Source organism: Protopterus annectens, chromosome 6.part1, assembly GCF_019279795.1.
Source record: "Protopterus annectens isolate FY-2018-M chromosome 6.part1, PAN1.0, whole genome shotgun sequence".
In the NCBI taxonomy this organism is placed as follows: Eukaryota; Metazoa; Chordata; order Ceratodontiformes; family Protopteridae; genus Protopterus; species Protopterus annectens.
This window is the reverse complement of record NC_056738.1, coordinates 110,022,997-110,045,505: the sequence shown is the minus strand read 5'-3', so window position 1 is coordinate 110,045,505 and position 22,509 is coordinate 110,022,997. Positions and strand designations below refer to the sequence as shown.

The following is a 22,509-nucleotide window of genomic DNA, read 5'->3' as shown; positions in this document are numbered from 1 at the left end:
AACAAGGCCCAGGGATCAGCAACTCTGAAACTGGACTACTCTAGTTCAGTAAGGTGGGAAAACAAGAGATTTTTTTTTTTTTTTTACAGAGACAAGGAAAAAAAACACAGTAAATGCTATAAATGCTTTTAAGTGGCTAGCACACTTGAGTGTGTTAGCCTACAGGTAAAATTAAGCAACAATAGCATTGTCCTCACAGAGGAATTAAATTTATTGAAGCAATGCATAATTTGTTGAATAATGACACTTATAAAAGGGTAACTTATTTAGATGTAATGAAGGCATACAAAAAAAGACTTATAACTGTTTAACTGAATTGCTCAATAATGGGCAAATTACTGCCAAAACTACTTTTTTTAATATAGTGTTGCCTAAAATTCAGGACATGTTTGGTATACCTGAAATTCACAGTGACGTAGAATGTCCAGCCTTTAGATTTTTAAGATCCATCATTTCAGCTGTTGAGCTGAAGACTGAACTACTTGCATTTTTTTGCTAGTCAGGGTGCTATGTGTTTTGAAACAGTTCATGAATGTTTTGAGATTCTATTTTTCCTCCCCAAGATCAGAGAGACTGTGTTTTTGCCTTTTTTAGTGACTTTGGCAATTGAAACCATCACACTGTCATTCCTCATAATACAGGCATTGATTATGTGAGGAATGTTTTGTTAAGTTTAACAATGTGGCTATGGATTTTTATTGAATTAATTTTGCTACATTTTGGAATTTGTCTTTTTTTGTTGTTTTTGACCAGGTTTATTTTTTCACTGGGGTAGCACTAGTGACTTTTATGACCCTACCATATGAATTCTAATTAGCAAGATATGGAAATGAAGTAGTGGTAGAAATATTTATAAAATGTGCATTTTTACAGTCATTTTATAGACATATATTTAGTATGGACAGTATCCATTGAACAGTTGCCTAGTGTTGTTAATCAACAACTTTAGTAAAATTTTGCTGTTCAAGCACAGTTGGTCTTATAATGAGACCAGTTTTTACGTATTTAAATAAAGGATGTAGTATCAAAATGCTTCAAATCCAATATTTTCAGAAAACTCATTTTTGCAAGTTATTTACATGCAAGCGGCTGACACCCTTAATATGTAAAAAATGTCATTAAGGGATAGGCAGTAAGAACTATCCAGTTAATTTGTGATATTTTGAAAATGAACTTATAAATAACTTTTGGTACAAAAGGTCAGCAACTCAAGATGGCAGACAAAATGTTAATAGTGATACAGATCAATAGAACTCTTGTCTATAAAGTTAATCACACTGTTGATGCACTGTTTTTAAAAATATGTTTGTGAAAATGGGAAGGTTTTAAAGGGACATTCTTTAGGGTAAAACCACTGCTGATAAACAAAAAAGGCTGAAAATTAAAAAAAAATGTAAATATTGTCTCTTTGATTTGGTCCCATTGACTTGTAAAAAAATGGGGAAAGGGGAATTGATGACTTGAAAGAGTTTTGTTTGCAACTTGCACCAAAGGAAGCAAAAAAAGGCACTTTTAAATGTGGATTTTGTGCATGGTGCAGGTTAATTTATTAAGGTCCTTAATGTTACTGTAGCAGGTTATGCAAGAACCATTGGTGTTAAACGTAATTGTTTATTTACTGGTATAGTTTACATTACTCTCTGATACATGTGAAGTTTTTTTTTATTTTAGAAAAACAAAGAAGATGTGAGTAACATATTTACAAAACATTCACATGTTAGAAAAAGGCAGTTGGACAATTAACTTTATACAGTGTTGTATGAGATTGTCATCATCATCATCGATCCCCTTTTTCCCATTTTTACATGGGGTCATGGCTTTGTATCATCTGCCCCAACCTGTCGTGATTCAGTGCCACACTCCTGCCTTCTTCAGCAGTCATGCCTGACTGTCGCAGGTTTTCTCTCATACAATCCACAACTCATCCATCTCTTTGCTGGGTACCCTAATTTCTTCATGGCTTCTTCCTGTCTGTCTCAAATCGTCTTACCAGCTTCTCTTCTGCTTTTCTGCATGTGTGCCCAAACTATACTAATCTCTTTTCTTTGACTTTCTTTGCAGGTGGAGCTACTTTGGCTTTTGCTGTAATGTCCTCATTTCGTTTGCCTCACAGTATTCATTGTACCACTCATCTCAAGGACTTTGTCTCCATCACATCTAACTTCCTCAACTGCTCTGCCTTTACTGGCTAGGTTTCTGTGATATGGTACTAGTCACACCACTGTTTTGTACACCTTACTTTTCACCTTCTTTGGCATTCTTCTGTTATACACTACCAGTGACATTCTGTGCTCTTGGCTGCGCCCCCACTAATTCTAGCTTTGACCTCCTTATTCAGACTTCCCTTCTCTTCCACCACCTCTCCCAGGTAATTGAAAGATACCCAGATAAATATAAAGGAAAAGTGCAAAATAAGCAATTTATTGATGATCCAAAAAAAGTTTTATGGAGAATTGGGAAACACGGTAAAAGGAATTGAAAAACCACCAAAAAAAAGAAGAAATAGATAAATTTTGGAGAAGTATTTATGAAGATCCTGTGGAACAAAATAAAGATGTTAAAATGGATAAAAGAAGTAAAAGAAAGAATAAGAAGTTTAAAGGTACAGCATATGAAATGGGATGAAGTAACAGCTAGAGAGATTGACACAAAGTTAAGAAAAGCCTCTAACTGGAAAACCTCAGGCCCAGATGCAGTACCTAACTTCTGGTTACAAGTATTAACATCTTTGCACGAAGATTTAGCCATGAGTAAGAGCTGTTCATGTGCGCGCCCTGAACAGACACAAATCTGGCTAACAACAGGAAAAACAATGCTCCTACTTAAGTGAACCTGCAAGCTACCCCAAAAATTGTAGACCAATAACTTGTCTTCTTACGACGTATAAACTGTACACTGGAATTGATGCCTGCAGAATTTATAGTCATTTAGAAGAAAACTCAGTTATGGCAATGGAACAAAAGGGCAATAAAAGAAAGTCATATGGAACAAAGGATCATTCGTTGTTAAATAAAGACACAGTGAAGAACTGTAAAAAGGGGAAGAATCTAAGTATGCATGGGTTGACTACAAAAAAGCATTTTATAGTATCCCACATTCATGGATAAAAGAGTGTTTAGAAATGTACAAGATACACCCTACACTGATCGACTACATTACAGTGACCATGAAATAGAGGTAGATCACCTTGCAATTAAGCCATGGTAAAGGACAAATTATTGTTTCAGGGACAAACATTCTAAGGGGGATATTCCAGGGTGACTCTCTCTTGCCCTTAACCCATTAAGCTGTCTACTTAACAGTGCAGGCCACAGCTATAATTTGGCTCTTAGAAAGCAACAAAGTGTAAAGACTTCTCATCTTCTCTTTGTCTGAGATTTAAAACTGTATAGCTCATCAGACGAGGAACTGTGAAAGCACAACTGCAAGTTGTCACAACTTTATCGGATGATATAAAAATGTCATTTGGTCTTGATAAATGTGCAAAAGTAACCTTTAAAGCAGGAAAACTGCAGCACCAGGAAAACATCAGTTTGGGACAAGAACGTGATATAAAAGAGCTTGAGCAAGAGGGAGTGCGTAAATATTTGGGAAATGATGAAGGATCAACAATAAAACATGGACAAATGCAAATAAAAGTTAGTAAGGAATACTTTAGAAGACATTAATCCTGAAAACAGCATTGACATCTAGGAACAAAATCCAAGCTATAAACCAATTTGCTGTTTCTGTCCTAACTTACAGTTGTGGAGTGATTGACTGGCCCCAAAACGTGTTGGTTAGATTAGATAGAAAACAAGTAGGATGCTTCATGCTCACCAAATGATTTATAAAAATCAGTGTATTCCAAGAGGATTATATATTCCCCTCCAACCTGTTTGCTAATGTAGTCCATCACCAGTGAGAACAGCAGTGGGCTCAGAGCTGAAACCTGATACACAACCACTTCCACTGGGAACCCCGCTATGAGACCGAACACTGTCCGTATCAAAGTCATTGGGTCCTTGTACATAGCCTGCACTAATTCTACCAATGTTTCTGGAACTTTAAACCACAGCAGGACTGTCCAAATGAGCTTTCTTGGGATCTTGTCATATGCTTTCTCCAAGTCTAGGAATGCCCAGTTGGACTCTTTCCTCATCTCTAGCCTTTTCTTAATTATTTGTCTAACTGCAAACATTGGGTTGGTTGTGCCACATCCTGATCTGAATTCAAATTGCTCATCTCCCATCTTACTTTCTACTACACTGTGTATTAATTTATTAGTCACCCTGTCCAGAACTTTCATGCAATGTGACAAGAGTTTGATGCCTCTGGTCTGCGCATAGTATGGATGTCCCTTTTGTTCTTGTACACTGGCACTAGTATGCTTATTCTCCAGTTATCTGTAATATACCTCTCTGTCCATACTGCTTTGTGTACCCTCAGGAACCATTTTTCCCCTATCTCACTCAGCATGCTGATCATATCTGCTGTGACATCATCTGAGTCTGCTACTTTCCCTGACTTCATTTTTCTTACTGCTGTTCTTACTCCTATGTTGGGCTACTCCTCTTCTTTCATCATAAACTATGTCTCAGGGAGTGTGAAGTTTTCTTCATTCAGAAGCTGCCAATAGCACTCACTCCATCTGCCTTTGATTTTCTGTGGTCTGCTGAGCAGGTTATTACTTTGCTGCTTTAAGAAATGTGTTCAACTGTCTTTATCTTTCTGTCTTTGCTTTGCAAGCTTTTAGTTTCTTTGTGCCATCTACTGAGTCACTGGTAGAGTACATCTGATGCCTTTGCTATTGCAACTCCCATCTCAGCCATTTTGTTAGCCACCCAGTATTCCTTCTTGGCCTGGTCTTTTTCTTTCTTCCACTTTTCCTGCTGCTTCTTACTTTTGATGCCTTCCTAGACTTTTGCATTCCACCACCAGCTTTCCTTGTATACCATATTTCCATACCTGGCTTGGCTACATACCTGTTCTGTATTCCTCACACATGCTGTTTTCAGGTGCTACCATTCTTTTCAACTCTACCTTTTTCCTCTTCTTCCTGAGGAACTAGAACCCCCAGTAGTTCCTTGAACTCACGCTTTTTCTGTGAGCTTCCAGTCACCAGCTTAGTCTCTGTTGACCTTAAAGCCTTCTCTAATCACTCCTGGCAGCTGAATGTGGCAACCAGTGGTTTATGCTGTGGGCCAACTGTTTCACTGAGGATGTCTTTGCAGTAGCTGATTCTACCTCAGTGCCCCTACCTTACTAGGAAGAAGTCTACCTGAGTTGCATACTGGTCACTCTTGTATGTGAGCTTGTGACTGTTTCTCTTACTGAACCATGTGTTGGCCACTATTAAGCCATTTACCAGACAGAAATCTGGAATGGCCACTCCTCCACTATTTCTGTGGCCCCACCTATGTGTACCAAGGCAATCCTCATGTCCTATTCTGTCCTGATATGTAGATTTAGGTCATCCGTTATCAATACCAATTCATGTTGTCCTGCTTGATCTAGATGATCTTGTAACAGCTGTCCAAATGCACTCTTTTCGTGAGTAGCATAACCCTGCTGTGGGTCACAGGCTGAGTTTATGAATAGTGTCCCATCCTTATACTGGTGTCTTGATTGCCATGAGTCTATCTCTAATTCCGATGACATCCCTCACTGCCTTCTGAAGCCTTTCCTTCATCCCAGTTCCACACCATCTCTAGTTTGGCTTCCTCTTCCTGTGTAGTAGACTCTGAATCCTAAGCAAAGTGTATTTGCTACCCTGTCCTTCCTGGATACACAGGATGTCCATCCTCCTCCTTATAATGTCACTACTTCTAAGCTGTGTCCTATCAGTAAACCTATAGTATATGTGATCATTTTAGATAATTCAGATTTTTTTTTTTATTTTAGATTCTGTGGAATTACATTTCAAGCGTAGTGATTTTAATCAATCAAGACACCATGGGACACTATTCATAAACTCAGAGCTAGAGCAAGCGACTTAAACCTTAGCACGGATATAAATAGGACGTGCTGGAGGGATTGATTTATCACTCAGAGACTCCCTATGCTGTGGAATAAAATCCCGGTCCATGTGAGGCAGAGCACCTCGCTGGCTCTGTTCAAGAGAAATCTTGACCTGTGGATGGGAGATCGTAGGTTTACCCCGGGAATCATCTCTGTGTCACTGCTGGACAGAGGCACAACAAACTAATGGGCACAGTATTTTTTCATATAAGGGGTGGCGTAAGCCACAAAACTTTGGGCTAGGCTTATAAATGCCTTAGGGCAGATAGCCTAGTATAAACCTATGAACCTATAAATATATTTTGTTGAAAAGGGAGATAGAATTATATTTGAAGTTAAATGCTACTACAGTCACAGGTGTTAATGATTCTTTAACCTTAAGTAGTGTTTTAAAATTAATGTCAGAGTAGTGCAACTGGTTTACAGTAATCATATTTTTTGTATAAATAGTATTTATTTGGACATTTAGCTTTATCTCTTCATTCTCACTAATGTTAATGAGGTGACAGGTTTGAGAGGAACGGTAGCCAAGCCTTATTTTTCCAAACGCAATTATAGAGGTAAACAGGCCCCTAGACAGTCACCTAGAATGAAACTTAAGGTTCCTTTATACTATTCAGACAATGTTTCTTCCTGCATGGATCTAGTAACTAGACATTGGGGTGTTCGTACTACTGACAGGGATATTTGTGAGTTGATAGATACTGAGCCTAGGTTTTTGTTTAAGAACACAAAGTCCATTAAAAGGCAGTTATGCTATCCTAAAAACACTTTTCAGTCTAATAGAGCAGTTGGAACATATCCATTTGGCAAATTCAACTATTGTAAATACATTGACAACACAGCTAGCTTTGAACATCCAGACCAGAATAGAGTGGTTTACTTTCAGGTGCAAGCTACATGTAACAGTCAACATACAGTTTATTTAGCTCATTGCCTTAAATGTTAAAAATTCTATATAGGCAAGACAGATAGACCCTTCAAAGAAAGGGTTCGAGAACATGTTTACTATATCAGTAGGAGAAATAAAGTTAGTGCTTTGGCCAAGCATGTTATTGGTACTAACTATGAACACACTTTTACGCTTATGGCCGTAGGCAGAATTTTTGACAACATCGGGGGGGGGGGGGGGCATACGTAATATGATTGAGCAGTTAGAGGCCAGATGGATTATTAGACTTGGGGAAATTCAGGGCATGGTTTAAATGAATATGTGTGTGCCACTTAAACCTAAGCTTAAATCTACACCCTTGTTTAGATAGTTTTTTAAATGCATTATTAATAAAGTGTGTTTACTTATATATGTATTTTTATGTATATTTTTACATATACACTTTTATATAAATGTTATATTTAAAGTTGTATTTAGAAGACTGTATTATGTATGTGTGTTTTATATTTATATATATATATATATATATATATATATATATATATATATATAAATGTGAATGTTTTATATATCTTTTACAAGTGCTGTCCATTGATAGCATTGCATGCTTGCAAGCATTCTTTTCATTCAGCAGGGTAGTAAGCTGAAGTTACACCCTATGATGTTAATTGTTTTTACTCAGTTTGTATCATGTGACTACTAGTGCTTGCTAGAGGTTGTATAAAAAGAAGGACATTTCAGTTGTATTTATTAGCATCTGATGAAAGATTTTTCTGCAAAAGCGCTTATGTTTTAACATTAAAACTTCAACTGAAACTGGAAACCTTGGGGTGTTCTATTTGATATTTGGTCTAATGAGGGATGAGTAGAGAGGGATAATGACCTCTTTCTTCCAAGATGTGAAACCTTTGTCTATAAGATGTATCACGTAGAAGGACTTTCTGTCCACAGTGGTAGTGTGGTGGTTGAAGGCGAGGTGGCTGTCGACCTGGGTGCCCAGATCTCTTATGGCCCCTTCAGTGTTCAGTGGGCTCCCGTCAATGTGGTAATTCATGGGAACTTTGTTTTTTCCAAAGGGGATGATAACACATTTTTTGGCATTAAGCTTCAGGCCATGTTTCTGACACCAGTCGCTGGTCTCAGAGAGGCCCTTTTATAGGATTTCTGCATCACTTGGGGACTTGATAATGACTCCTACCTTGCAGTCATCAGCGAATTTGGTCAGCCAGAGTCCTTCTATGTTGGCCTGGACTTCTGAGAAGTAGATGCCAAACAGGAGAGGGCCCAGGACTGAGCCCTGTGGGACTCCATTTGTGACTGGTCGACAGTCTGACTTGGAATCCTTAACTTTCACTCTTTGGGTCCCGTCAGTAAGCCAATTTGCAAACCACCTAGTGATGTAAGGATTGATGCCTAGTTTGGTGAGTTTATCAATACCTGAGTGGGGAATGGTATCAAAGGCCTTGACCAGGTCGAGGTAGGCTGTATGCACTGCCTTACCCTCTTCCACAGCCTTGGTGACTGCTTGAAGAAGTCAACCAGGTTCAGCAGGCAGGATCTCCCCTTGACAAAGCCAAACTGTGTGGGGTCAAGAGTTTGGAGATTTCCTATATCTTTGTATGATGCGCTCCTTAGCTTTGCATACCAGACTCGTCAGGCTAATGGGGTGATAGTCCAGGGTCTGTAGTTGCTCCCCCTTTATGAAGCGGGATGTCAGTAGCAGTGCGCCGTTCATTAGGGACATAGCCTGAAGTAATGCTGTGATTAAACAGGGCACACAGATATGGTGCCAGTTCATTTTGTAGCTCATGTAGGATGCAGCCAGTGATATTATCAGGTCCCATAGATGCTGAATTCTTGGCTTTGGTCAATGCAAGTTTTACCTGTGCCACAGAAGTGGTGAGTACCAGACTTTCCTCTGGTATTGTGATAGGGCCCCGGGGGGGGGGGGTAAAGTTGGCACTGAATCTGTCGGCCAGTATGTTGGCTATATCTGTTGGCTGAGTATAGGAGGTGCCATTGTGCAATAACTCGGAGCAAATCTGGTTATTGCCTTGGAGGTTTTTGATATAGCTATAGATGGCTTTGTGGTTGGTTTTGGTGTCAGCCGCAGTTCTGCCTTCATAGCTCATGTTAGAGGATTTGATAAGGGATCTCAGCTTTTTGTTGAGGCTGATAAAGGCGGTTTTCTAGTCGTGTGACTTTATTTTTTCTGCAACAGTTTCTTCCTCCTGTTGTACAGTTTATTGATGGTTGGGACCACCAGATTGACTTCCATTTTCTTTGGAAGAGAGCGTCTTAGTTCTGTTTGGTATGGCAAGGTCCATGCATTTGTGTACGTGTTCGTACAGTGCATTGTTGTATGATTCTGCAGTTATGCAGCTATTTTCCATTGGCATGGGTGCCGAGAAGTTAGCCACCTTTGTTTTAGGAGCCCAAAGTCTGCTTTAGAAAAGTTTTTCTGGGTCGTCATCTTAGCAGGGGTTGTAGATGAGATGAAGATTTCCATGGTGATCTGTTTGTCATAAGATTTAACCAGGACGGATTGACTATGTTGGTGATAACCAGGTCGAGGATGTTGTTTCCTCTAGTGGGGGTCAGAATGAGCTGCTCCAGGGCATTTGAATAGATAAGTTCCAGAAAGTGTTGGGCTTGTACATTGGTACTTGAATAGTTTTCCCAGTTGATGAAAGGGTAGTTGAAGTCACCCAGTATGAGAGTATTGGGTTGGACCTTGATAGACTCCAGGGTGCTTAGGAACTTGGAGTGAGAGTCTAGGAACATGTTTGGGGTTCTGTAGCAGGCTGTGACTTGTATTGCCATCTTACCCGGTGTTAGTTGTACCTGAAGTATCTCAGATGCATTATGCTGGGCTACCAGTCTAGAGGTGTGCGTATCCCTTAAGAATATGGAGACACCACCACCTTTGGAGCTTCTGGCCATATTCTGAGGCTGAAAGGTATGGAATGAGTTGTAGCCTTGGAGTGAATACTTCAGTGGTTACTTTCCACACAATGGTCAGCCTTGAAACTTCCAATGTCACACAAAATTATGGATAACCGATGCTTGCAAAAAGGACCTTCAATTGTGGATTCATTCTCCACTAGTATCTCAAGGCCATCAATTCATACCCCCTCAACCCCAGGTCATGGTGACCACGGATGCTTCCCAGATGGGATGGGGGACATTATCTAGGGAAGACAGTCCAAGGCATCTGACAGGAACATGAGGCTCATTTGCACATAAACATCCTAGAGATAAAGGCGGTGCTTTTAGTGTTGCAAACATTTCAGGACACTTTCCCTTTAGGAACGATAGCAGTCCAGCTGGACAACATGTCTGTAGTCTGGCACATAAAAACAGAGAGAAACCAAATCTTACCCCCTTTGTTGAGAAGCTGTGAGGGTCTGGCAATGGGCAATGGCTTCCATCCACTTTCTGAAAGCAATGCACATCCCGGGGAAATCCAACATGATTGCAGACAAATTGAGCAGGGCCATACTATGGCCACGTGAGTGGTTCCTCAGTCAAAAAGTTACGGAAGAGATTTTCTGGAAATGGGGCCAACCTTGCTGTGCTCGCTTTGCATCACCTAACAATATTTATTTTATTTTATTTATTTTACATTTGTTAACCGGGCTAGTCTAGCTGGATATATGTCCATTTTCAGTAGAGGCCCGGGGAGAAAAGCTCCACACATAAATCAATTACAAAGAGACATATTAATAAAAAGTTGAGTACAATAAGAATATACATTTAGTAACAAGAACAACAAAATACCTAAGGCACACCAAAAAAATATACTAGTTCAGTAGAAGCATCACAGTTAAACAGCTAAAGATTAGCAAAATTGTTTTCGATAATCTGTTGGAGAGAAAGAAGTAAAACAGGGATTAATGAAGAAATACAAGGGAGGAGAAGAGTGAGAAGCAATGGTCAGTAAGGAGAAGAAGTAAGAAGATGGAAAAGAGGACATGGGAGAGAAAAAGGAGGAGTGGGTCAGAGCATAAGAGGAGAGCAACAGGGCGATAAGAAGAAAGTATATGTATAGCTAATAAGTACAGTGTATAGTTATAGTAGAGTAGGGGGGAATGAAGAAGGTTAGTCAGGAGTCCTACAGGAACAAAGCCAATGATTTTGGAAGTACAGTTTGATTTTTTGTTTGAAGAGTGGTAAGGAGGGGATTAGAGTGATATCAGTGGGTAGCTGATTCCATGTTCTACCTACAGTATTGGTGAACAGAGAGTCACCAGCTAAGTTATGGGATTTTACAGATTTGGTCATGAGTTTAGAAGAAGATCGTAGGGAGGTAAGATTATTATAAGGGATTAAAAGTTGAGAAAGTATAGGGGTGTTATCAGGTTGGTAAAGTATCTTGTGGGCAGTGGTAAGTTGTGAGATCATAAGGCAGTTTTGTAGCTCAAGCCAGCCTAGGGGTTTTAGGTTATGACAGTGATGTGTTCTAAAAGGGTTACTGGTGGCAAAGCAGGCAATGCTATTGTAACAGGTTGCTAGTTTATTTAGGTTAGCCTTCTTAAGGTTAGTGAAAATAGGTGAGGCGTAAAAGAGAGTAGATATCAGATGGGAGTGGGCGATAGTAGCTCTAGCAGAAGGTGTAAGAAATGGTTTAATACAGTATAACGATCCTATTTTTTTGTTAACTGTTTTGATGATGTTATTGATGTGTTGATCAAAAGTGAGATTGTTGTCGATGGTTATACCTAGCAGTTTAGTTGTCGTGTCAGGAGAGATGACAGTGGTATCATTAGACATGATGTTGAAATTTAATGGGGAGGCTCGAGTGGTAGGAGTGAAAAGGAAAAGTTTCATTTTTTTAGCATTGAGGAGGAGGTACCGTCTAGTAAACCAAGTTTCTACAGTGTTGAAAGTAGTTTGAGTTAGAGAGAGTAGCTCTGAAGAGGTAGATGCTGAACAAATAATAGTGGAGTCGTCAGCATATTGGATGCAGGTAGCTTGAGGGATTACAGTGTTGAGATCATTTATGTAAAGGGAGAAGAGAAGTGGGCCGAGAATGGAGCCCTGTGGGACTCCAATAGAAACAGGCAATAAGGAAGAGATATGATTGTCCCAACGAACGGCTTGATGTCTGTTGATAAGAAGTAAACCATTTTATAGCCAGGTTATCAAATGAGAGGGATTCAAGGATGTTAATAAGGGAAGAGTGGTTCACCATGTCAAAAGCTTTAAAGAGGTCAATGAATAGAGCAGAGGTGAAAAGATTGGAGTTATGATAGTTGTTGATGGTGTCAACAAAGGAAAGGAGGGCAGTGGAGGTGCTATGGTGGGGTCTAAAGCCATGTTGACAGTTGGCTATTATGTTGTGTAAAGAGAGATACTGTACAAGTTGCTGATGGATACATTTCTCCATAATCTCAGCTAGAGGTGAGAGAAGAGCAATAGGTCTAAAGTTAGTGTAGTCAATAGAGTTACCACCTTTGTGTAGTGGGATGATATGAGAGAATTTCCATATATCTGGTATGGTTCCCTCTTGGATAGTCCTATTAATGAGTACAGATATGGGGTATGCAATCTGTTTAGCAGCCTTTTGAAGAAAGAGAGAGGGGAGTTTATCAGCAGAGGGGGTGCAGGGTTTCAGTTTGAGAATAAGCTTGTAGATGAAAGAGGTAGAGATAGGATGAAGAGTGAAATTGTGGGGGGAATCAGCAAGATTATTTGGAGGGTAAAAGTTATTGGCGTTCAGTTGTCTAGCAAGAGATTGAATGGTTTCTATAAAAAAGGAGTTAAAAGCGTTTGCAGTATGGTTAGGGGTATCTGGGTCTGCGTTTATGGGGGAGGGAGTTTTAGCTGTTCCAGGTGAAAGGAGTTTGTTGATTGAAGACCAGAATTGTTTGGGTTTATTTAAATGGGTTTGTTGAAGTTCACAGTAGTAGTTTTTTTGTCAGAGATTATAGCTTTTTTTGTAAGATTTCTAAGTTGGCAAAAATGAAGAAAATCAGAGCTGATTCTATGGTATCTCCATTTGGCCCAAATTTTATTTTTAGTATGAATTAATTTCTTTGTTTCCTTTGAGAGCCATGGGGCTATATTAGACTTCATTCTAATAGAGCGTTCAGGGGCATGTTTATCCAAAATGGAAAGGAAGGTCGAGTTAAAGAATGAAACTGCTTCATTAAGAGGAAGTGATTTCAAGAGGTTCCAGTTGCATGTTTTGAGATCATTTTGAAATAAGTCACTTTTAAAGTGTTTGGTCGAGCGTATTATTCTAGTGTTAGGGAGGTTTTGATAGACTGTCTTTTCTCTAGAGATATAGGTTAGGCAGTGGTCACTGAGGTCATCAGGCATAGTTCCTACTTTGTATGAGACATTGACTTTGTTTATGAGTATCCAGTCTAAGATACTCTGTTTCTTACTTGGTTTATTAAGCCTTGTTGTAGTGGTAATGGATTGAGTAAAACCATGTAGGTTTATATGACAGGAGGGATTTTCACTATTAATAGTATTCCAGTCTATATTAAAGTCACCCAGAATTATAGTTTCTTTGGGGTAGTTAGTGGAAACCCAGCTGAGGAAGTCTTCTAAGATAGGTATATTGTTGCCTGGTGGTATGTACATACAGATGATGTAAAGAGCTTTTTGAGCATTTAATTGAAGTTTAGCAATGATGGCTTCAGCTTTAACATCCTGGGTTGGACAGGCTGGGAGGCTGGAGATGCTAAGATGGTTCTTAAATAGAATTGCCACTCCACCACCTTTACGTTTAGAACGATCAAGCCTATATAAATTGTAGCCTTGGGGTATAATCTCAGTGTCTTTGGTGGCTGGCTTTAGCCAAGTCTCTGAGAGGCACAGAATATCAAAGTGGTGAATGTCTAACAGGGCATGTAAGTAGGGTACTTTGTTATTTACACTTCGTATATTTAGATGTCCTATGAGTAGGGTGTTATTGAAGTTAGGTTTAGATACTTGAGGGGAGGGATATGAAGGGCCAGGGTTGGGGTGAATATCACCGTCTTGTAAGGTAGGAGTATTAAGTCTGGATGTGATGTTGCTTTTAGGAAGGGCTAGTTGTTTCATTTTTTTATCAGAGGGTAAGGCATAGGTGAGGTGAGAGTGCCTATGGAATTTGGGAAGGTGATAGCTAGGGGTAGAGGTAGAATTTAAGAATGAGGTAAGAGAGGTGTGGATGATAGATGTATGTTTATTTATATAGTCTGGCTAGTTTTTAAGTGGGTGTTCGAAGAAGGTAAGAAGAATAAAGGGAGGTAGAGAATAATGCTAAGAATATCAACATGGTGGGTAAGTATGGAGTCATATGTAGAAGTGGTGAGATAAGGGAAGTTATAAAGTAGTAGTGGAAGAAAGGGTAGGAGAGGTGGTGTTATAGGTATAAGGCAAAAGGAGAGAAGGAATGAATTAGTAGGAGGATCTGTAGGGGTGAGAAAGGAGAATACAAAGTATAGGCATAGGTATAGGTATAGAGAGTGGAAGTTTATGGGAAGAAAGTTAATTGAGGAAGAGGAGAGAAGCTAGTAATAGGAGAAGAGGTTGGTTTAGCAGTAGAGGAAGGAGGGAGGGGGGAAGAGTCTGTGCAGAGGGGAGGGGTCTATAGCGGGAATGATCAGGATAGGTTGTAAGAGTGAGGGGGTGTGACTAGGGAAGTATAAGGTTAGGACCCCTGGGGGTGGGTGGGTGGGAATTGGGGGTAGGGAGGGGAGCGGAGTGAGCCCGCAGGGCGAACGGAGCGGGACACACAGAGTCCAGAGAGGAAGGAAAAAGTAACATAAAAAGCTAGCAGATAGAAGGTTTGAGATAGGTAGCGTAAGGAGGAGTGGGTCACAGAGCCCTACAAAGATGGAAAGGGATAGGAGTGAGAGAGGTGAAAATAGGAAGAAATATGGAAGGGAATAAACCAGTACTGTAAGTCTAGATGTGGACAGAGTGACACCTAGTGGGCAAAGAGTAGAGGTACAGAGGAAGAGGAAGAACCAAAGAGTTCCAGAGAGGTACGGAGTCAATCAGTGAAAGGAGGTTTTCAGAGGGGTAAGTTAGAAGGGAGAAAGACCTGGGTGTGTAGGGAGAGAGTAAAGTATGAGAAACTAGAGAGAATGAGTAGGAAAATAAATGTTACAGCTAGAGTGGGCTAGAAGAGTTTAGGAGATACAGTGAGATGGAGGAAGGTTAGGGTTTAGAGAGAAAAACCTGCACTATTTGCAGTGAAGTCTATATGAGGGAGGGTGTCACCAAGTGGCTGGAACAAAGATACGTCTTACTCCACTTAGGATATCCTCATTGAATACTTGGACTCAAGAAGAGGGCAGCTAGTGTAGGTCAGGGGGGACGAACATAGAAGTTAGAATAGGAATTCTAAGGCTGCTGGCTATCCTGGCAGGCGAGTGTACTAAAAACAATTATCAAGGTTAAACAGTAGATCAGTAAGGGTTCAGCAGTAGTTACACATACTTCCTTAGTTTCTTCCTGATTAAAAGTCCAGAAAACAAAGGGGATGAGGCAGCTAGGAAGCCTGCTTTGGTTGTTTGTTTGCTTGAGCAATTTAGAGAGCTGAATATTTTAGGTAGGTTTGAGGTGTCCTCACGGGCTTAGATCACAGGGGTAAGTCAGGGCAGAAAGCTATAGAACAGGAGAGAGAGTTTAGAGAGAAATAGTGTTAAAAACAATTTAAACACATCTTGTTTCTGAATTACAATGAAATGTAGTTGAATTATAAGACATCATATTATTAGTAGCAGTTAGAAACACTTGTGGGAAAAAAAAAAAAAAAATTGCGTTTCCAAGTGCGTTACCAAGTGCAACAACTATTTTGCCCTCATCCCTCCCATGGAGGAGTCACCAAGGGGGATGCACTTGTTCACAATTGGCCTCCAGGACTTCTTTATGCCTTTCATCCTATTCACCTAATTCCCAAGTTTTTGCAGAAAGCAAGTTTGTTGGAGACAATAATCCTGATTGCCCCCTATTGGCCTCATCAGATCTGGTTCCCCCTTTCTTCAGCCTCATCTTCGGGATGAACCATGGATTTTGTACCCTACTCCAGACCGTCTGACTTACCCGTCAGAGTTGGTTCACCCCAACCTGAACAGGCAAACTAGCAGCTTGGCTGCTCCAGTTCCCCTGATTGCCAGGTTCCCTCTCCTTCCCTCTTCAGTCAAACGCATCTTTGTTATCTTCCCATAAAATGTCCACACAAAAACTGTACAGGAGTAAATGGCAAAGATTTGTTACATGGGCCAACAATAGTCGGATAGATCCCTTTTCTGCACCCTTACATTATATTCTAGAATCTTTGCAAATTTTTTCAATGAAGGAGCTGCTGCAGCTACTATTAAGAGTCCAGTTGGAAGTAATTTCTATCTTCTAGGAGAGAATGTTTCTGGAATCATGTTGCACCGACTCTGTAATGCTTTTTTTGAAAGGAACTGCTATGATAAGACCTCCATGTAAAAATCCAACCCCCCCAGGATCTCAGCTTCATTTTGTCTAACATCATCTATCCCCCACTGAGCCTTCCACGATGTGCAACTTGAAATACCTCTCCTGGAAAACACTCTTATTAGTGACTATTACTTCAGCCAGAAGAGTTTCTGAATTACAAGCTTTGTCAGCTAAGCCTCCCATACCTAATTTTTCATAAGGACAGTCTCTCTTTACACACTAGCCTCTTTTTTTCTACCGAATGTTGTGTCAGAGTAACCTCAACCAATCTGTAGAGTACCAGTTTTCTTCCCTAATTTCCAAAATAAAGGAAGAATATTCACTGCACCTCATAGATGTTCATAGACAGTTACGTTTCTACTTGCATAGAACTTCAGAAATTACAAAATCAGATCAGCTCTTCATTTCTTATTCTGATGTTAAAAAGGCCAACTAGTTACAAAAGTCACCTTATCTAAATGGCTTTCACTATGTATATCTTACATTTATAATTTAAGGAACAGACCACTTCCAGATACTGTTAAAGCTCGTTCCACAAGGTCTGTAGCTGCATCTTTGGCCTTTCAGGCTAGATTACCATTGGATAACATCTGTGATGCAGCATCTTGGGCAAAACCTCATACCTTTATTATTCATTACAAAGTGGATTTGGCCTCTAGAAGGAGGGCCTGTTTCGGTTCTGTGGTTCTGAGGAATATTCTCCCATGAGCTACCCAAGAGTCAGGTTGCTTGGGACGCAGTCCCATCAGTGAGAATAAAGGCATGACTGACAACATCACATAAAGAAGTTATGTACTTACTGTAATGTTCCATGTGTATTGTCCATCTCACCTTTTATTCTTACAGCCCTCCCACCATAGCCCCCTACCGATAATCCTGGGAGACCAAGTAGTGCAATAGAATATTATAGGGCCATATTATCCTCAGAATTCCTCTTCTTGTATATTTTTTGAGGGGTACATATTTATATATATGTAGAATTCTTGCTCTGTCACTGCTAGCGGCAAACAAGATCTGAGGAAGCTAGGGGGTTGCATTATGGCTAAAAGAGGCCCACAAGCCTTGTTGAAGACCTCGAGCTAGCAAAATAGCCGAGGTGGATCCACTAAGTCCAAGATGCCATTTCTCGGAATATTCTCTTTTCTCCAAGGTATGGCTATCTCAGAGTTGATATATAAAAGTTCGGAGGGTGCAGGGGGGATTGTCCCCCTGCAAAAAGAAATTTAAAGGAGAAGAATATTTTTCAAAATTTGCTGTTTTCCTGTATTTTCAGTCTTTTTTTTTTTCTTTTCCTGACTTGACGGTGCTCAGTTTTTCTACTGTTGACATTTCAATAACGAGACGCTTTATTTTTTTTTAGCCAGCTTACTAATTTTATTGCTGCTTCCTTGGTGAGTTGCCTGTCCTTATTTATTCATTTTTGTATCCTTTTTCAGATTTTGATGTAGCTGTACCGGAAACTGCAAGATTAGACATCAGCGCATGCAAGTCAAAAGCTCAGCTGGCTCAGAAAGTGAAGCGCCAACCACCATCTTGGCTTAGACTACGAGAGTTCCTTCAAGTGGATGAACTTGAACAAGAAATGAAGGTAATTGTGTGAATAAATTCTCAAATGTTATGCTTTATAGTTTGCTAGTGATGTCTTGTTTATTGATAAGTATGTAATGTTAGAGGTGAAAAGAGGCCATTTGCAATAACATTGAAATACAGAGACAGTAGAAAAGCTTCTTGGCAGTATACCTAGCCATTCAAAACTAAAATGGGTGAAACAGATTTTAAGGGCATATTCTTATGCACAGTGTTTCTTTCCCATTGTGTTCTAGCTGTGACAGACTATGGTATTAATCCTTATTTTTCATATGCCACCACTGAATGTGCAGACACCACTTTATTAATAGTTGGTTTCTTAACACATTTTTTGTTCTGTATACTACTGATACAGAAGGGCGTATGCAGTGGAGCCTCACAAAAACATCAGTATTTCTCTCCACAGTGCATTGTGAATTCTCAAGATCAGGATGCATAGGGAAGTGGCTATGTTCTTTGTAATGTCATATCCCTCTAGTGCATATTCCTTAATGCCTTCTGCTTGAAACTGTCAGCTGTTCAGAAAGCAAGCTCATTGACTTATTTAGATCATTGAAGCAGACTTTACAGATTATATCTACCTGTATTCCTTTTAAAAATAACAGTGCAGATGCTGATTGTGTTTTTCATCATGCTTTGGCTTAGCACAGATCTGTCACTACCCTAACCCTACTCTGGCTGGAATACATTATGATAATTTGCTTGTTGTCCTTTGATATCTGAAAATATAGTGACTTACTGGTTAGCCCCAAAAATACTCAGAGATAAAATGCTTACCAATATAGTTTGTTTACTGTAGGTCACAGCCATTTTGATATTGACAGTCAAATAGCCAAATAGATGTGTTATATCATGAATATATATATTAATATAAATGTACACACACACGTACTTCTGTATGCACAACTATGTATATTGCTTCTTGTACACTTGAGATTTTGTTCTAAACTCATCTTTCAAAGCAGTTAACTGTCACTTAAATTTTGTGCAAGAAAATAACTGGCAATGAGGAAAGTCATCTGCCATCTGTTCAGCATTGCTGTTATGCGATCTATATGGAGAGAGATAATAGTCAATGACTATATGCATTTGATTGCAAGACATTAACAAGAAACAGAGATAGTAATTTGGATCTTATTACATGTAAGCTTGCAGGTGCCTACTGATGAACAGCAGTTTGCTTCTATGTCGAGCATCAAATACATGTGTGTTGTTGTGTGTGCATGTATAAATAGATAATATGTCTGTCATTTAGCTGGTCAAGCAGAAGAAAAGCCAGTACAGCACATTTTATGTGCGAGATTGCAAATCACTGTGGAGCAGGGAATTTGCCCTTTCCCCCACTATAATATAATCTCAGAGTTGGAATGTGTAATTAGCATGGGGTGTTTGAAGGGGTGCAGGGGGCATTACCCATTACAAAAAATGTTTAATGTATTTTTTCTATTGTGTGTTTGGAGCTTTTGTGCATGTTATAACTGTAGGTTTAATTTTGTTGTTTTTCAGTTTGGTAACACATACCTAGATGTAATATGTATATAATGTGTATGTGTGTAGCTATATATCAACACACACACACACATATACACACACACAAACAATACAGGAGACCCAGGCAAAGTTGAAGTTATGAGTTGTTTGGCATTGCTTTTATGTGAGCTCAGGCTATGTGGAGGAGGTGAATAGCTAAAGAATATGTGTATTTGATTACAGGACGTTAATAAGAAAAAAATGCAACTTGAATCTTGATTATTTTTTGAGAGTGTGGTTGCTGAGGAACAGAACAGTTTGTTTTTGTCTGTACTGAGCAGCATTCATTTATATATATATATATATATATATATATATATATATATATATATATATGTGTGTGTGTGTGTGTGTGTGTGTGTGTGTGCATGCATATGTATACGTCTTTATATGTGTGTGTGTATGTGTATATATATATATATATATATATATATATATATATATATATATATATATATGTATGTATATAAGCTTAGGACAGGGTATCAAACTTGCATTGTCCTGACATACAGTAGGACAACACCATATGGTTGATACAGACAGGGATGACAGAAGTGCGAGATTGACTATCATCAAGTTTAATGAATATTTCTTTTCCAAAGGGATTTGTGCAATCTCTGAGTTAGTATGTAAAATTAGCAGGAGGTGTGGGGGTTTTGGTTTAGTCCAGTCCAGGGTAATCCCAGGAGCATCTGCAGAACGTGTTGATATTGGTGCATTCAACATTAAGACGTCGATCTGTAGGGTGTTGGGATGCTGTACATTCAGTACAGTGCCCTACACCCATATATAGGTTCATAGTTTTGTACTAAGCTATCAACCACCAGGGTCTCTATAAGCCAAACTGTGCAACACAACCCAGTTTTGTCATCAGTACATTGGAATATGGTGGAGATGTGTTAGTAATGAGGTAGCTAAGGTGTGTGTGTGTGTGTGTGTGTGTGTGTGTGTGTGTGTGTGTGTGTGTGTGTGTGTGTGTGTGTGTGTGTGTGTAGAGGGGTATGTTAGCTTGAGATTAGTTAACTTACTGTTGACCTCTGTCTAACAGTGTGTGTGTGTGTGTGTGTGTGTGTATATATATATATATATATATATATATATATATATATATATATATATATATATATATATATATACACACCCATGTGTGTGTGTGTGTGTATACACATTTACATAAATATATATATATATATATATATATATATATATATATATATATATATATATATATATACACACACACACACACACACACACCTCCAATGAAGAGACACAAAGTAGAAACTCATTGTGAATGACAAGGATAATGTGTGTTCTAGACAATTTTCAGTGGATTTATGCGTGGAAAGAGATACTGAAGTTCTGCAACTCACCAGAACTGACAAATTGCTGAGCACATTATTTAAATCAGCACATCTTTACATCTTAAGAAAAGTTTGTGAATGCAGTTAGTGGTAATTACTGACATCTTAATTTTACAACAAATGAATAGCTGAGCCCCATAACTATGTTGGAAGCTTCTGTAGGTGCTTGAATTTCAGTCTCATAGAGTATTGAATGGCTCAAATTCAACTAAGGATATACTGCTTTTCTCCTGGCTAGAAGCTGATAATGATAACGTAAATCCAAAACTTACTAAGTTCCACAGAATTATTGTTGATCTGCAGCATGTGTATGATCTAGAAATAAAAATAAAGTACTATAAGATTTGGATTAAGGATTACATAGTAATGGTGCAAAAGAGTTATGCAGATTGTAGAAGACCTTCTCAGTGATGTGTTAGGCCTCTAAGAGCTTGGATTATATGCGACTAAAAAGACTCATCTAGGCTTTCTCTCTGTCAAAAAGCAAAAGATTGTTATATCAATGTTCTCATTCTGCCACATTGTTTTGTTCAGCTAAAATAAGTATACTAACACTGCTACTGACTGTACTTTGGTTTATAAGTACTTTCCATCACTTATAGCACAAAGTGTAAATGCTGCTGAGGGAAGAAATATGTAAAACAAATAGGAATGGCTTATATGGGTTGGGCCATTTGTTTTTCTAAACATTATTGTTAACATTACAGAGTTTGCAACACCTGCCTGCTAGTATTGTTAAATTTAGCTTTGCTGTAGTTGCCCTGATTGCTCTGTTTTTAGTACCCAAAATCTCTTGTAATATGTTCCCTATTGTGGTATCCACCTCACAGAATCTTGAGATGAGTTTCCTGTTAGATTAAGAACCATGAGAATTCATTGTGGGTACTTGTACCGTTGGATTGCTGCACTGTGACATCAGTGTGTGCTACTCATTTGTATGACATTTGTCAGTTTTGGAGTATTCTTGCCTGTGGCGGTATTGGTTTATCGTGCTGTATCCTCCATGCCTACATTTGATCTCTATAATACTGTATTACATTTTAATGTGCTAGTGAGCCACATCGAGCAATACTGCATTGTACAGTATCCTAGTACACTGCAATGTTATATATTGTCCAGAAGTTGCAACGTTTTGCACTGTTCTGTTACTGTTCTCACTTTCTCTTTATGTTCCATATTGCTGTTATGTTGTGGTATATTATATTACCCTCTGTTGCACTGTTTTTTGTGCATTAATTATACTGCTTCACTGTCCCATTCTACAAAATACAGCTGCCCCACCCTCTTAAGTTAGACCAAGGGCCCCCAGTCCATTATCATTACACAGCATATGGCACTTTCTAGATCAGCCATCGGTCCAGCCAGCTCATTGATAGACATGGCACACTATCATTGGTAATGTACCCCAGGGCTCTTTTTGGGAACTATTTCTGCTTGGCTTCTGCTTCTCTGATGTCAGATTTGACATTAAAGACCTCTGGCTGATAAAGTTTACAGATAACTGCAAACTTAAGAGCTGTCATGATCTCAGTTGAAGACTTTCAGATCTTGCAAGAGGGCCTAGCTTACACAAACTCTTGGTGTCAAGATCACTGTCTGACGTTCAACGATTAAAATGTAGCATCATACAGTTTGGGAACCAGGTACTTTTGCACTCATATCTTACAAATGACACACCTCCGTTAAAAGAGACACTTTCATTAT

General features: G+C 39.1%; 1 protein-coding gene across 2 annotated transcripts in view; it reads left to right on the top strand.

Moving 5' to 3' along the window:
• LOC122805417 (neurabin-1-like) overlaps window positions 1–22,509 on the top strand; it is a 1,624,240-nt gene that overhangs the window by 788,571 nt on the left and 813,160 nt on the right. For both annotated transcript variants that reach the window (XM_044075548.1, XM_044075549.1), the window contains exon 11: window positions 17,761–17,912. In XM_044075548.1, the coding sequence (XP_043931483.1) occupies window positions 17,761–17,912 (152 nt within the window). The remainder of the gene's footprint in view (window positions 1–17,760; window positions 17,913–22,509) is intronic.